This window comes from Sylvia atricapilla, chromosome 3, assembly GCF_009819655.1.
Source record: "Sylvia atricapilla isolate bSylAtr1 chromosome 3, bSylAtr1.pri, whole genome shotgun sequence".
In the NCBI taxonomy this organism is placed as follows: Eukaryota; Metazoa; Chordata; class Aves; order Passeriformes; family Sylviidae; genus Sylvia; species Sylvia atricapilla.
This window is the reverse complement of record NC_089142.1, coordinates 51,322,584-51,340,275: the sequence shown is the minus strand read 5'-3', so window position 1 is coordinate 51,340,275 and position 17,692 is coordinate 51,322,584. Positions and strand designations below refer to the sequence as shown.

At 35.4% G+C, this 17,692-nt stretch overlaps 1 protein-coding gene across 1 annotated transcript in view; it reads left to right on the top strand.

Annotated features, from left to right (window-relative positions):
• The window catches only part of TRDN (triadin), a gene marked incomplete at its 5' end in the record, with an annotated part of 223,267 nt that overhangs the window by 44,250 nt on the left and 161,325 nt on the right, over positions 1–17,692 (top strand). Inside the window, 2 exon segments of the mRNA XM_066315329.1 lie at positions 6,247–6,384; positions 8,498–8,524. Coding sequence (XP_066171426.1) covers positions 6,247–6,384; positions 8,498–8,524 — 165 coding nt within the window.

The window sequence follows — 17,692 nt, the reverse complement described above, 5'->3', positions numbered from 1 at the left end:
TAGGAGAGTCCCAGGAAATGGTGGCAAGCTGAGGTACTAATTTTACACTTTAAACATCCTTTAAAAATGCTGTTGTACAATTATCTAACAGGTTTTTAATCTGAAGACTTGTGTTCTGAGTCAGAGAATTGAACTCATAGAATGAGAAAAAAAATAATGCTTCGAATTATTTTAGGTAATATGTGCCTCATAAAACACCACCTAATGAAGATCTGAACTATTGAGTCAAAACCTTCCAGCTGATACCAAATCAAGTCATATAAACTACACTTAAAGCCCATCCTGAACGTACACTCCTATTGACATATGGGGCTGTATCAACTGGATCTTAAATTACCCAATTACTTTGTAAGAGTTTGTGAATTTCTTTCTAAATTTTGGCAAGTAAATTCTAGTTAGAACCGCCTCTTTGTTCACTTTCAGGTGAGGTTTCCTCTATGAACTTGACCTCAATATAATTATCTAGTTGATATTAGGAAAAGAGAGCTACAGGCTGTAGTCTTAATATTTACAAAATTGGTTCTTATAAATGGAAATTATTGAGAAAGCTGACTCTGCACTTTCTTAGACAGTTTTTATATATAACATAATTTAAAATTCAATTAATATTTTTATACAAATAATTCAATGATACAAACCAGACTTTTATGGCTTATGTTAGATAAAATATAAAAATATGTTTTTTAATAAAAACAATTTTTTTTATTTTGTGCTAAATAAAAACAAAAATTAATATGTTTATAAGTCAACCTGTTTATGGCTTAGAGCGATAAGCTTAATAAAAATGTTAGTCTATGAAACAGAAACCTACGACCTAAGGATAATTATGTTGATGAACTGGAATGTCAATAATAGGAGACTATGTGTATATTGAGTTCAGTATCTTACATGTTACTTTTCAAAAGATCACAGAATAGAAAGAAACTTACAAATATATTTTCAAAGGAAAATATAGGTCTCTATATTTATAACAGAATATTTTACTAAAAATAAGATATTCTTTATTACCTCAAGCTTGTATTGCGCTTCTGTATTTTATCTAACACAACAGAAATTCTCTGTCTTAATCAGCTGTACCTTGTCAGTGTCAATGAAGTAGTTTATATCTCATAGATCAATCTTTGCACCAGATAATTACCATCATTTGTAACTTAATTGCATTCAATTCACTGTAGTCAAAATACATAATTGATGAAAATCCAACAATTGCTAACTAATTTGCTGTGATTCATTAAAAAAAAGCCACCTTAACATAGGTTCAACTCTGAGGATACATTTAACCATTTGACAAGCAAAAAAGAATGATAGGAAACTACATTTCTGGCAGGCTTACTGAGACTCGAATAATGACTGAAATAATTTGCATAGATAATCAGTTAGTCACTTTCTGTTGTGCACTTCACAGGAATGAATGAAAGACACTATTAGGCATAACCAAATTTGCTCTACAGTCTACAGCAAATCATACAATGTGATTACTCAATTCTTGTATCCAAAAATCAGTTTTAAAGTACCCATTATGATTCCTGATTAAAAAAAAAAGGGGGAGTTCTGTTCAAAAGTTCTTTGGCACTTTATGAAAATTACATTCTGTCTTCTAAATACCAAGAATAAACCTAATGTCAATTGCAGGATTTGAGAACTTTGTCATTGCCTGGTTTAAAAAATCTGTGTTAAGTGTGAGTTATTAATTACCTTTAAGGTTAAAAATTTAATTTTAAAATCATTTGGAATTAGGTTTGTGAACCAGGGAAACTTCAGAAGTGAAGAAATTAATTGTTCAGTATTGTAGCACTTGATATGCTGCTTCAAATTGCATAGGGATTTTTTAGAAGTATTTAATACCTACAACATATCTGAAACTATTTATTAAGTAATTATTTTAAAGATATTTGCATATTTTTAGTACAGAAGTCCAAGCAATCTTCCAGATATCTCCAACAGCTAACAAAAATTCTTCAATCAAATTCAATTGAGTTGTCCTACAATAAGATTTCTTTGAAAAGTAGTATAAAATTCCTTCCATTTGGTTTGAATTCTTCCTTGTTCAACTTTAACTCTTCCAAATTTCAGCATTTTCTAGAAGGTTCTGGAATTCTGATGTTTCCTCTGAAAACAAAACAAAACTGTTACTATTCTCATAGAAGTGAACATGCCAGCACAAGAAAAGAGGAACTTTTACTGATCAAAAAATATCTCTTATATTGTACCAAATAATAAAACACTTTGACAAACAAAATATTCTAACAAAGCATTTTTGTGGAATTAGTGCTGTTCTGGAATGTAAGCAATTTACCAAGGTGAATACTTGTATAGACAAGGAATTAATTATGAATGTAAAGTTACAAATTGAAGTGTTTAGCCAAAGTGTACAATAACAAAAAGATGTAAATCTGAAACAGCACCACTAGTAGGAACCATGTCACATATCTTATTTCAGTAATATGAAAATAAGGTGACATATCCATGCTAATCATTCAGACTTCCTTTCTAGTCAATGGAAAGGAGTGGGTATCTTTGGAAATCAGTTCATGGAACCCTAAAACAGATTTTGGAGGAAATAGAGATACTTGCCTTGTGAAGGTCACAGTAGGTCTCTCTGGTTTTTGAGGGAGTTTAGAAACCACCAGGGATTCAGTACCCTTTCAGGGATAATTCACTAAATAGAATAATCTGAATTTAAACTGTGATTAAAAGTAATTGTGGAGTTTCAACTAAATTCTTCAGTATTAATTGTATGTTTCATATCTGAACTTAACTCCTCAGTAACCATTTACTTCCTTTCCCCTCCTTCAACAGGCATTTTTGAATTGTTTACTATTTTATCTAACACTAAAAAATTGTCTCAATCCCTATTTAAAACTTAAACAAAAGGCAAAACTTCACAAGTCTGTATCTATTTGTGAAATATTTTGTATTGATAAAGGCTCTTTACAGTTAAATTCGAAATCCTGCCTCCTCTACTTCCAGAGCAATGGATTGTATGTGATATATAACATATTACTTAGATTAGATCAATTATATTAATGTATAATAATATTAATTATAGCTATAGATTAGTTACAAATTCTATCTTACACATCATATGGTGGCAAAAGAAATATATTGTGGACCTACTTTTAAAATAGTCTTCTAAGATTTGCTGAGAAATGAGTAGTATAGAAGACTTCTGATCCCGTTGAATATGTTGACTACAAGATTATTGCAAAAAAATCTCATTATTCTTTTTAATTTTAAAAATTGACATCTCTAAATTTTAAAATATCGAGCTCAAACTTTGTTAGGAAAATATGCATTCTTTCAGCTTCAGTCTTGAAGCAAGAGTATGCAAATCTTCTGGAAATGATTGTATTTCTTTGCTTGTGTGTGAGTTAAATTGAATCTTTCTGTGTGCTTGTTAACACCAGAATTGTTTCATTTCCTTTGTCATTGTTCTATTTCATTCTACTAGGGACCTCATAGCACCTGGTATTGTCAAAGTTGTTGGGAGAACTAAAAGCATGGATTTAATCAGTTCTAATTTTCACTTCAGCATTACTTGGTGTGGTGTTCTTAAGAATTCTTGAACTCATCATTACTATTAGCACTACTGTTAAAAAATGTTGGAAATGCAACACAAGTTAAACAGATCTGTGCATGAGGACATAATTTTCAAAGTCGGTGCCAGTTGCATAAGACATCAAGTATGTTCACAGTGTCTGTTTGAATGCAAAATTTCATTTTGCAAATATGAATAAAGTGTCCTCTATACAGCTCCAAACTGATTTTTCTAAACTTTGTATGTTAAACAGGATTTGCAACTTGGGCCTGTTAGCATAGGCATGACTGGACATGCAATTTTGCCTTTGGAGAGTTATAATTTCTAATCCCTTTTCATAGTGTGGTATGAAGATGCTATGAATTAAAGACCAGGATATGATGTTGTAGACTGATTCATCAGCAAAGATGGCTTGCCTTGGGGTGGTTGGAATAATTTCCTCTGCTCTTGATCTTGCACTTCTCTGAAAATTTCTCTTGCCTGCCCAGGGGGGACAGCTCTGCTACCTGTGAAGCAGAAGCAGTTATTGAACTTCTAGTTGATAGACCAGTATATTAAAATAAATTGATACCAGTTCTTGTTTAGTTTACAGCTGTAGTCCCTGAGGCTGTAAAAACTTGTGGCTGTAAAAGCAACTGAGCCCTCCCTAAGCAACCAGTGGGTAAAAGGAGCGTGGATAGCCATATAGAAAATCAAGGCAGCTATCCAAAGTTAAACCATCCCTGCTTGTGAATCAAAATCTTGATTATGCTAAGACACCTCTGGCCATGTCCATTCCATTAGTCCACTTTAACTCCTTAGTACCTCTAGATTAGAATAAAGTGCAAATGGCATCAGGGGTCGGGTCACAGATTTACTTTTTAAGAGCCTAGTACAGGTATTCAGTCTCCTGGTTAACACTTGAGAAGGCAATTTGTGGCGAATCACTTGAAAAAATTAAATCTCTACGTCTCAATTCATGAACACAATGCAAAAAATAAATGCCATGCTAAACAAAGTAGGTACTTGCTGGTTTACTACTCAATCTTTCTGAATAAAATAGTGTGCACACTAGTGCACTAAATTAATTTATTTGCAATTATGTCATTGCATCATATCACACCTTTATTTTATTTGTTGTGTCTGATTGTTCAGCAACATATACCTATAAAATACAGTGTTCACAAAATATTAACTGCATTATCAACAAGCAAACCAATAGAAAGTCAACCTGGTCTCTTGTGTTTCAGAATAATTAACTGGGAAAAAATGAACTATTTAGTGATGCATTTATGTTTCAATAAAGCTATATCTAAGTTTTATAACCAGCATATTTTATGAACAATTTCCTATTTCTGTCACTGAAAAAGTTCCCTTAAGCCTGCACCTTGCATGATTTTTGGCCTGCAAGTCCATGTGAGACTGCTTCTGATAAATACTAAGATTTGGCTTGTGAGTCAGAACACTGCAATCAGAAACATATCTGAAGAGACTTTTCTTTAGCTTCCTACTCAAATACTTACCTACAGAAAGAATGTGAAACAGAGGTACGATTCCCACCTTGATACTGTTAAATTCAGTATACATATTTCTATCAAAACTCCTAGGAACAAGACTAGGCCAAAAGTTCAATTTCAAGTACAGTGAGCAGTAACATAGATTGAATGGGAGTTGTCCCTCTTCCTAAACAATCTTTGGTACAAAGTTCAAGAAAATAGAAAATTGCTGCACAAAAAGTCTTTCAGAGGCTGGAAAGCCCCTCTGAAGTAGTGTGTCAGGTACAGAGAAATCTGGTGAAATCCCAATTGAGAAAGCTTTTAAGGGAATACTCATTACCCACTTCTGGCTGCACTGCCTGGGTGTGGGTACAGTGGGGAGCAGAAGTCTCGCTTCCATCAGAGGTTCCTGAAAGGTGAAGGACATGAAACTGCACAGCTTCCTTGTTTCCCAATTTGCCTGCCTACAGGGGCGATATGACCAGAACAAGTAAAGTATGCACATGTGCACAAGTGTATGTGAAAGAAATTCTAGTAAAGAAATTCTAGTGTGAGAGAAGAACCAGAATCACACGAGTATGTGTTTGAAAGCAGCTGTCTCTGTGCCACTATCTGGATTTGCACCCCTGTTTATTCTGAACTCAGGTTAATTCTGGCCTGAGTATGCACAGCTTTCTTCTTCCCATCGTGTATGTGTGGTCCATGACAATGATGTGACCTGTCTGTGTAAATAATCCAAGGCTCAGCAATTTCTTCAGCCAGGACTTGTGTGAGGAAGGAGCTCAGCAGGGAGATATGACATGAGTGGGACTGAATCCTAGAGGGGCATCGAAGGCAGGGGATCTGTGTCAGATTAAAAACTGGGCTGAAATGAAGAGATCATCTCAAATGAAGAATATTAGAATGAAATTCGTACTTATATTTTGCCCAGCCAAGCCTCAGAAGGAGAGCCAGACCTTGGAATACAACATCAGACCAAATTAGACACTGAGTCCTTAATCACTCTGCCAACAGCAAGTGCAGTAAGATGCACTTTATACCAGTCTTCCACAGGAAGGAGAGCTGTCCTCAAGTGCTTGAATAATAAAAATTAACATTCACAATCCTTGTTTCTGCTAAAAGAGGTAGTATAATTAGTCCTGTACGAAATGAAGATTGACTTTTATTACTGAAGGAGTTGTTTGGTTTGGGCTCTTTTTTTCAAATCACTTTTGTTTTAAACTCTGCACTCAGGAAGATCTGTTCACAAGCTCAGCACAGAACCACTGAGAATCATTCATGAGACACTGGAAGAGTCTTCTGATTGGATTTATGGCTTTTTTTCTTTACTGTCTGACATCGTGTGGAGTGATGATGATGACAGTGATGAAGGTATTTGTAACGCAAAGACTTCTGTAACTGCTCTAACTGCTGTTTTACACGCATTAAAATGGCTTACTCAGCTTTTAACCTCACAGACAAGAAGGCCAAACAAAAGAAAAAATGTACATTGTTGTTAATAAAGCATCCACTGGCTATTTCAATCAGTAAATTGGTCTCTTTGTCATAATGTACTATTACAGAAAAGCAGTCAGAATTAAATATTACCATTAATAAATTTTTGAATAAAAGAGCACTGATTTATATATCACTTCAAAGCCACAACCAAAATATGTCTCACGATATAGCTTCAAAGAATGGAATTAACTATTTTCTTTTATTCAGCAAGATTCTAAAGAACCCTGGAAAATATACAAGATACATCAAGGAACTTAGAACTTTTTTTTAATTTGACGTATTGATGAAGGGGCAATATATTGAAATTTAAAAGAAAATGACATTTCAACGGAACTTACGGGATTTTGGATGGTGTATAACAAATAATTCAGTTTACTAGAAGTTTAAGTTCTGCCATTATGGTACCATTCTTCATCCGACATAGTCAGATAAATGAAAGTAAATTACTAATATTTTGGTTTTGGAAATAACTCTCCTTCTGTTAATTAAAAAAAAGAAAAAACAACAAACAAAAAAAAACAACCAAACCAAACAAAACCGAAAACAAAACAAAAAAAACCCCACAAAAACAACAACAACAACAAAACAAAAAACAACAAAACAAACAAACAAAAAAAAATCCCTAGTTCCTCAACATGTGCAGAGAGTGCTCACAGTCAGCAGCAGTGGATCATCATGTCAGATCATATTGGTCATTCTGACAAGTGATGAGTGTGGGAGTGACATCTTCATTTCACGGTAGTTTATTTTATATTCCACGTGGCTACACCAGAATATAATTAAAAAGCGACACGTACTGAAACTGACTTCTACACGCTTGCTCAGAAACCTGAGATATTACCAAGTGTTTACCTTTTAAATACATGCATGAGCTTTTGATATTTGCACAGTATAGGAATGCTAATAGATAGGCTGCTACATGTGAGTCTGTGAATTGGGTATCCTATTCTGAGATATGATTTATAACTAGCTCAAAGCCAGTCTCTCCTAAGGCTGACAAACAGAAATGAAAAATAGACAGCTTGGTAAAATTTGATCAGTGTGCATTTTTAGCATTTCATAGCTCCCAAAGCACATGCAAACTTTCAACACTCAAGTGTCTAAGTGTTAATGGCAGTAGGAAAAGTCATAAAATAACTGACAGACAAAAATTTGAGATCAGATGTTCACTAGATTTGGAAACCTTAGCTCTGGCAGTGTTTTGTCCAATGAAATTTCATCATCAGTTAGGAGTGTGAATAGGCAGTAAGGCATCTTACTGCATTATATCATAAAAATCCAGTGTTTTGAGCACCCTGCCCACTCTGTGTTGTAGTCAGTCATTCAGGATCACTCCTTCAAATTCCATGTCCTACATGGAGGTGCAATAACACATTGCAGCAGTCAAATGCTTACAGTTATATTGAAATGGATTATTTTTTTGGCTTGGGTTTCACTGGAAAGAGTGCTAGATTAACAGTCTTGCTAAATTCCATATATATATTATTCAGAATAATAATAATAAAAAAAAGTAATCCTACGATTAAAATGTGGAAACATGCATAAAGTAAAGCAAATTTTTAATTGTAGTCACAAATTAATATTCAGAAGCACAAATGGAGATCTGGATATTTTCTTAGCTACTACTTACTTACTACTGCACCACAAATTTGTCTACCCAAAACTTCATAGCAAGATAGACTTTTTTATTAAAAATCCAAAATCTCAGAATAGGTGCTTGTCATCTAGTATATAAAAAAAGAGAAATTATTTTTTGAAATAAAATGAACCAACATGAAAAAAAAATGTGATGGGTTGTGGGGTTTTTAGTGTTTGTTTGTTTTATGTGGGGGTTTTGGTGGTGTTTTTGTGGGTTTTTTTTGTTTTTGGGGGGGTTTTTTGTTGTTTGTTTTTTTTTTTTTTTTTTTTTTGTTGGTTGGTTGGTTTTGGTTTTGTTGGGTTTTTTTAGATCTTGTCTCTGATATCTGGTTTTTTTCTCTTGGTTTAGGTGAAGTGGAACCTTCCCTGAAAAAAGGTTGGTCCGTTGCTTGACAATAGAGGGAAAATATTTTGTACTCATTTTAAGAATTAACTGTATATCTGTGATATAAATTCTGTCAATACTTGCATGGCAGGTTACTAACCTTTTGAGTTCTGCTCTAACAAACTCATTGCATTCAAAACACAAATAATAATATTTACTGAGCTGTCTGTTGGTCTATGAGAATTCCTTACTATTTCATTATTACTGAGAAAATCTGAAAAATTGTCATATAAAAATAGAATTACAGAAATATTATTTATATCTTTGTCATGCTTGTGGGACTCCTGCTAATGCCAAGGAGTTATATCTATGTCTGGACAGAAATAAAGTTCAGGAATAATAATATGGAATGCATATTTAGTGAGAAATAATGACGAGGTACTGTCAAGCATTTTACCTGAAGCTAATACAGGCCCCTAAAGAAAGAATTTTGTCTTAATCTCCTGAAAAAATTACTTAGTTAGCATTGAATTTTTAAAGCAGAGAAGTGAAGGGAATAGGATTTATATTATAAACTTTATGGATATTGAAATTGTTTTGTTGAAACATTAAACTTATATTCAACTTCTATTAAATCAAAATGCAAATGTATTAGAATCCTGGAATTACTGATGATAGAATGTAAAGCTTTTTAAAACTAGGATGTGTTTTTTTCTCCATATTGAGCAAAGCTTGAGAATAGTAGGATGTGTAATCAGCCCTATGTGAACTGAATTTGATATCCATCAAATTCTCAAGAGGTAAATGCCCATATTGAAGAATCTATCACCCCAGTTGCTTCTGAGATTACAATCCAGTTTTCTCTGAAGTTAATTGGAACTGGATCAGTCTTCTCTTTAATGAAATGTTTTGTCAGTCTCAATCTGCAATCCAAGGAATTAATAGTCTTCAGACCAGGATCAGTTATCTTTCTCTTGATGACTCCTCATGTTAAGAAAATTTACAGACAGTGTAGGAAAAGATTCCTAAAAAAAGATTTTACTTCATCTGTAAGAACTGCAAAACCTTCAGCATCACTCTGTCTCTTTTCCCACAGAGACAGCTGCATTTTTAATTCTATAGAAGATGCACAGAGTCTGAAGCTGTAGCACATTGTTGGCAAGGATGTACTTGGGTGGAATGTGTCCTCTCGCCACATGCCAGTGTAGGGGCCAGGCTGAAAGTGTTGCTGCTTCATGGCTAGGGTATAATCCACAAAACCACTATGGACAACAGCATGCTCAGCATTGCAATCCCTTCTCTGGAAATCAGTGACATTGGCCTTACCCATTGCATTGGGACACAAAGCTGTAGAAACAGAATTCGGAGAAGTCATCTAAACAAGCTGAAGGCTGTTTAAACTGTAAGCAATGGAAAGTTATATGATTATTTGGACCTAATCTTGCTCCATCCAAGGAGCTAAACATCTAACTTCCAGCTGGGAATGTTTTCCTCACTATCAAAGCTCACAGCCTGGCCCTGGACATGAATCCTGAGAGGCTCTTCTATCTGTGGTAAAAAGGAAAGGGACAAGGAGTTGGTGATTTCTCCAGATCTGGTATCTTACAAGATAACACAGTCACACACAGTCAGATGTGAAAAGGCCCAAATTCAAACATGCTTCATCTGCCTGAGCGGTAAAACAAATTTTGAGTGGGTTTTTCCACTTCCAGGATGTGTGTTCAAGATATTCCCTCTGTCTTTTAGGGTATAGACATTTACATCCCTGTCTCCCTGCAAAACGCTTTCTCAGACTGGGCCTGCTGAAGATAGCACCCATTTCTGTCCTAAGTAATGCCATAAGCTTTCACATAACAACATCCTCAAATAACTTGCCATCTCCAGGTGACTGGAGGTCTCCATTTCATCCTGGCAGACAGGATCTGGCCTTGTTTATACTTGATTTTGTCACCTCTTTTACTGGGCTACAGAAATACAACACATGTGGCCTGAAGCCACGAGTCCCTTGGAAATGCCAGAGCAGAGTACTGCGTGTGTCTCCTCAGTGACAGGCACCTCCCAGCCCCTCACGGCCTCTCTGCAGACTTCTCTTCAAACTGTATAAACATCAAAGAGCTAAATTGTCAGGGTCTTAGGCTAAACAGAAGTTTTCTGAGAGCTCTGTGGTGTAGCCTAGTGCTTTTCTGCTTAGGCACAATGAAACTGTCTCCCAGTGCTACAGCTCGTGAGCACAGAAGGCAAATCCCTGGCAGGTGGGCTCAGGGCTCAGGTGAGCTCCTGCAGGTAGCACTCTCACAAACATCACAATCTGTTCCCCTGAGCACAAGGTGCAAATCTCTCCAAGTGGCTTTTCTTAGCTAATTTGTGCTGTCATTTGCATGGTCCATAAATAAGACTTCCAGAAGCAAAGCTTTGTAAAACAAAACAAAGCAAGACACTGCATTGCTGATCTTTTCCATGTTGCTGCTGTTAGGGCTGGACCCAAAAAAGGACCATCTATGCAAATAGATCTGCAGATTTTTGGGTGTCGAAATGTTGGTTTGATCCATGAAATTAGAACCAAATTTTTTGGTTAAAAAGTTTTCTCTGCCTACATGACCATTTATGCATCAAAATCCCTTCCACTCTGAGCAGGAATTTTATCTACAGCTTTATAAAGGATTCTTCTTTAGGTGACACTGGCATTTGAACATTTTAAACAAGAGAAAAAACCCCAGTGAGATTCTGCAGCACAATACTGATATCTCCAGAATATGAACAGTTTGTCATTTTTCACAATTTTATGGGAAACCTCTCTCAAATTTCACTCTGGAAGTGTGCACTATGGTTGCTGTGCCTGATATTTAAGTATCTGTATTGAATCTAACTCACAGCTATTGTAGTATTCATGAATAGAATGAGACTTTTTGAAAAATCTCCATGTCTATTTTTAGTGAACAGACAAGCCTTCCCTCTTTTGCTTTGCTGATTAGCAGATTTTATGAATGTTAAAATGTTTGCACATTACTTTATAATGGAATATAGTAACTGAAAAAATAAGATTGCTAGTATCACAATACAATTGCATATTGGAAAAAATTCAAGGGGAGTGGCAAGGACATTGTCTGGCCATGAAAGAAGAAAAGTCTTATCATAATTATGATCCTGAAGAAAGCAAAGATCACTTTCCTAGAGATGTAAATTAAAAGCAAAGATAATAGAAGTACAAGTAATGACAATGGGCTTCCACAGGCAATGGGATTATTATCAGTTTCAGAATCCTTTAGAAGATATGAAAATATCTCTCAAGCACCTTTTTTTTTTATTGCAATTATTTTTGCCAGTCCAAGTCTTATCACTAATATTTATCTTCAATAATTGGAAAAGAATGAACATTTAATATTGTCTGGCAAAGCAGTATTCTTCAGTGGACATAGTGAAAGATTATTCTGGGCAGGACTTTGCAGTCTTTAACAATGCATATTCTCAATGTACAAAAACTATAGGGCATTTTCACAAAAGACAGAGAAGTTTAAATCTTTCTTTCAGGCTTAATTTGCTTTTATTTTTATTTTTTTCTATTACAGTTATGACTGATAATGTTTTTCATTTTTTCAGGGTTAGTTTTACCTTTAGAGACACGTTCTACTATTTTACAGCTCTTTGCCTGTATGTTTTTACTAGAAATTATTGCTATAAAAAAGAAGGTGGGGAGGTTTTTTGTTTGTTTGTTGGGGTTTTTTTTGTTTTTTTTTTTGTTTTTTTTTTTTGTGGACACTACTGCGTTTGGAAAAGAGCTGAGAAAGCATAAAATTGGAAATAAAGATCTGTAAATAGTAAAGAAGTACAAACACTTCAACACTGACAACCATGCAGAAAAAGGTCCTTATTAAACTAAAAATAATTTTAATTTTAATAAATATCATTGAATTTAAAGCAGAGAAATAAATAAATCACCATTGTGACAGTTATCCATCTCTGTATTACCAAAAAAGTTTTATTATTGGCATAAGATTATTCTTACAGACAAGTAAAAGAGACCTATCCTTCAGGTAGAGACGGATGTCTAATTTTCTGTGAGTTAGCCTATATACAAGACAGAAAAATGGAGGTTTGACTCTTTTCTCAGGAAAATTTAATTTAAAAAATCATAAATGACAACAAAAAGCCAATACAGACTAGAAATTTCTGTTAAAGGTTGCAAGAAATTTTGTAAAAGACAATCAACTTTTTGGCGAAGCACCTTATCCATCTGTCTTCAGTTGAAATGAGAGTATCATTGCCAGAGTATTAGGCTGGTTATTAATATGCCGAAGACACATCATGCTCTTAAAAGACCTGTCAGCTTCTAGAGGAATGGACAGTTACACTGACTCACCCTTGGCAGTTTTGGCCAAGGTGCAGTCCCCCAGATCTGATGCCAGACCCACTCCTATTAACCTCTTCTCCACCCCAAGGTTAGGCCAGTCAGAATTTATTCAGCACAATCTATTGGCTTGTTCAGACCTGGTTGTTGATCTGTAATAATAAACAAACCTTTCTCAAAAGGGGACGTTCTCAGACCAGACAATTTCCTGCATCATCTTTTGGTGTAGCAATCAAGTAAACATATACAACAGCTTTGACTGGAAGAGGGCAGAGGAAGGAACAGCCTACTTAGAGAAGGCAGGGGGTTTCCTAATTTCGATTTGGAAGCAGTTTTGATATGATAGCCTGTACAAGTCTAAAAAGAACTGTTCTCAGTATCCAGGCAGGGTAGGGAAAACATACGGACAAATAATTAAGTTATTAGTCCTACAATTTATCATGTGTGTCAGACTGCTTTCAACTATTAAAGTATCTAAGAATATATGATTAGACCAAAAGTCCAGCTGACTCTGTGGATGGGACAATTGTTCTTATTGCTCCCCTAGAATGACCAGTGCAAATGCCTTAGGAAGTATATCAGAACTGTTAAAACTATGGTTATAATTTCCCAAGGGAGCTCTCCATACTCCAAGCATTTTCCCCAGTGAAGGGACACAGTGTTTGCATGGCTGTAATCCATCTACAGCTTCTTGTGAACCCAAGGCTACAGGCAGTTTGGAAATGAACTAGAGACAATAAATTCAGAATACCATAAATGCAACTTGAACACTGTGTTACCAGCTTAGTTGGCATATATGTGTCTTAAAAAATAATTGCACTGTTTCATTCATCCCCAAAATATATACCTATTTGTACTGATAATGCCTTCTGAATTCAGTTTCTCTTATGTTGCTGAATGGTAATGTTCACTTCTCTGTGTATGAGTTGCTATTAAAGATCTCACTAAAAGGCTTTTGCTGTCTCCCTAGGCTACACTTCACTATAAAGCATTTTGCATATCTTTTTGTAAAGTACACCCTGTATTAAAAGATGGAAACCATTGATTGGTTCAATTCTCAGATGTTAAACTGCTTCTTCAGATATGTATTATTTTGCATTTTTCATTTTTGTGGCATCCATTTCTGTTATTAACATTCTTTTAACAATTTCATCTAGTTTTACTTACATTGATCAATACAGCAATAGCATATCCACCATAAAATAGCATTTTATAAAAGAAAGAAAATATTTTCCATATTACACAGATAAAAAAAGCAATATAGGATACAGGGATATTCAATTATAGGGTTTTTTGCCTTTTGCAGAATAGTGATTTGTTTTCAACTTGAGCTGAAAATATTCAATTCAAACTTATCAACTATATTTTGAAAGAGAAAGAGAGAGCTTTGGACCACAAGGCTAGTGGAGACCCCGGACAGAAGTGTAGGAGAAAGTTTTGTGGCTGTTTGAGTTATCCTCTTAAATCAGGGTAAACCTTAAGATATCCATGCAATCTCTGTGGAAATCTTAATTTGTTCCCCAGTAATGGAGCTCTGGGGAGGTTCTTACTCTGAGAGGAGAGGGCATTAAACACATCCCCACTGGCTGGAGACTGCTGTGCCTGACCTGGAAAATGAACTTTTCCAAAACTCAGTTAAAGCCACAGCATCAAAACTGGCGTCTTGCATATTTTTGAGTGAACTCAGGTCCCTTCACAGCTGCTGCTGTGCCAAGGAGAGGATGTAGCAAATGAGGCCCATGCTCATGACCCTCAGAAACGTTATTATTATTATTATTATTATTATTATTATTATTATTATATTTGGAAGGAAAGGAAAGGTTATGTAACATGTCAAGTTTCATTTGCCTTGTTAAACTGATGATTCCCTTCCCTTCCCTTCCCTTCCCTTCCCTTCCCTTCCCTTCCCTTCCCTTCCCTTCCCTTCCCTTCCCTTCCCTTCCCTTCCCTTCCCTTCCCTTCCCTCTCACTCTAATTTGTGGTTGTAATTTCCAAAAAGCTGGATAAAAAATTCTGAAATCATATTTAACAGGCACTCTGTGTGTGCTCTGGTTCCTCATGTCGTAGATGAGCACACAAACTGTTCAGTATTTTCATTGATAAGAGCAATTTTTCCCCTGTTGCATTAACATGAAAGATGCTATGACACATGAGTTCAGGAAAGTTATTGCGTAGCCTAGCCTGAAGTTGCTATGAATCCCCAGAACAGGGCAGACCTAAGAAAACACTGGGGATAAGACTGTGCTCCCAGCAGGCTGGTAGAGAAGTCACCTGAATATGTCATACATGTCACTCAGACTTTCCAACACTCAATGCTGGTATTTAAGACCTTGTGTTGCACTGTCTTTGGTTCCTGGATATGAGCACAATACACCAATTTAATTCCCCAGTTAAATATTCCTGCTGCTTTTTTTTTTTTTTTTTTTTTTTCCATTTTTTGGTTTTGCTGTGATTTTCTTTGCCTGTAGAGTACAGCTACTTGATGTATTAGTCTTTAGAGAGAAGTTGCTCTAATGCACAGCTTCCTTTCTTCTCCTCTCAGCCCCGCAAGGATAACTGTCACCCTCACCAGCTGGTACTATCTAGATTAAAAATAGACATCAGCTGCACAATTGCAAATTTCTCCTGGGGATACCAACAACTAGAGAGTTGACTACAATTCTTCACCCAGACAGCATCCAAAAGCACATTAGAAATTGCATATCTCTCATCTTCTAAAGCTCTTAACACCATCCACTCTGGCCTTGCCCTCAGTATGTTTCCACCAACTCTTCAGGATAATCAGCCGCCTGCTACCAATTAGTCTTGATAAACTAGCAAGGATCCAGCCCCACTAAATTGCTGGCAATAGCTGTAAGGACTTTAACTCCTCAAAAGCAAATTATTAACCTCTGTCTCACCAGACTCTGAGTTGGACTCATTTCCCTTTTCACACTTAGATACTTGCAAGAGAGAGAATGTCAAAGCACCGAAGATGTATATCACTGTATTACCTGTAACAGGTCACAAAAAAGATGACCAGCTAGTAAAATTCATTAGGAAAGAAGATCTATTCTCATTTAATAGAAAATCCTTAATTCTTTAAAACATTTAATTATACATTTAAATTATTATTATTATAATTACACCATCTGCTTAATTATACCTTTAAAATACTAGGTATATTAAAACTACTCTTTATTCATATTAAAACATTCTTTCTTCATTGCAGTATTTAAGTGGAAACAGGATGATTTTAAGCATGAAGGGTAATGTTGAATATCAGGTTCAGAGGTAAATTTCCAGTTCTTTTGCTGATTTTCTAGGTTACCTTAGTTAAAGCATTCTTGTGTTTCAAATCAGGACTCTTTTTTTTTCTCACTTTGTCTCCTATATCATTGATATTTTTAATATGGTTTTGGGGATATCTTTAAAGGTGTATTTCATCTGTAAGATGGAAACTCAGTTGAGGGTGATGAGTAGGTGCCAGAATGCTACTCACCCTTTTATCCTCTAATGAAGCAAGATGCAAGGTTGTGCTTTCCCAGTAAGAGAAGAAATGCATCCCTCAAAGTCTGAACTCCTGTGTTACAGAGATGAAGTATTTATATTGTGTTACAGCTCTATATGGTACCTAAAGTAATTCATGTAGGCTAAGGCTCATAGATGCTATTATAACACAGTAAAATTGAAATAGCTGAGAATAATGCTATCCCTTTTTACTGTGTTATAAAAAAGGACATAACAGAAAATCAAAATCAGGAACACAAAGGCAGAGAAAGAAAAACCAGGAACTAGGAGAATCTCCTCATGTCCTAGCATGAGGGGTTGTGCTCCTCACACAGATATAAACCTGCACAATGCTGACCCATTAGTTCACATAGATTCAAGGACTGAAATTATTTTCTCCCAACCTGATCTTCCTGGAGCTGGAGTGCACAGTCAGTGCTGTGTTCTCATTAGACACTGTCAACTGCTGTTGATGAAAATTAGCTGGGTGAGGGGTGGGGAAGCTGCTGCCCAGACTCTGTTGTTCAGTAGGGATTTCCAGTAAAGCTGCCTGCAATACTGACCCTCAGATGACTGCCAAGGTCTGTTTTGGGTCGCCAGGGCATGGACAGATCAGCCTGACAGCAATATAGTTGAGTGTGTTTTATTTCAGCATCTTGAAATGGTCAACAAGAAGATTCCTAGCTTTTCTTCTTGGAGTTATTGAAAATAATTACCCTACATGTTCTGTATGTCAGCACAAGACATGAAGTCTTGAGAAATTAGCGTCAAGCCCAACCCACATTTAAGGAAATACTTATCTATTCAAAACTAGAGCAACACAAGGGGAAAGATATTTTTTCTTGTCTGTCTAATAATTTAAGAAAACAAACAATGAAATACAGCTTTAAAAATACATACTCCTTTACAATAATTTAATAAACTGGTCTGTCATCTCATAAAGAATCCAGATGGTTGCTGTGGTGACAAAGATTATCCTTGCTGCTGCTTGATTCTGTCATTTTTCTAAACATGAATTCGCAATATTTAGGATTTATTAACAATGTGTCGCATTGATAGAGATAAATTACGTGCTTTAACCTGGCCATGTAAGTCTTCTATGATATTACAACCACTTTGTCAACTCAGCAATAAGATATGATGTGATTACTAGAAAATTAAAGCTATTTGTCATAAAAGATGAAGCAGAGAGTATCAGAACTCTCATAAAACAACAACAAAAAATCTCATGTAGTTTAATGTGCTTCCTGATTTTAAATACTTTGAAGTTAGCAAATAGTTGTTATTTTCTCATTTGTAAATTGATCCAGATTAGCTCATATTGAGACTAGATTTGTACTGGGAAAAAATTGGGATGTAATATATTAGAATTAATGTGATCCAGG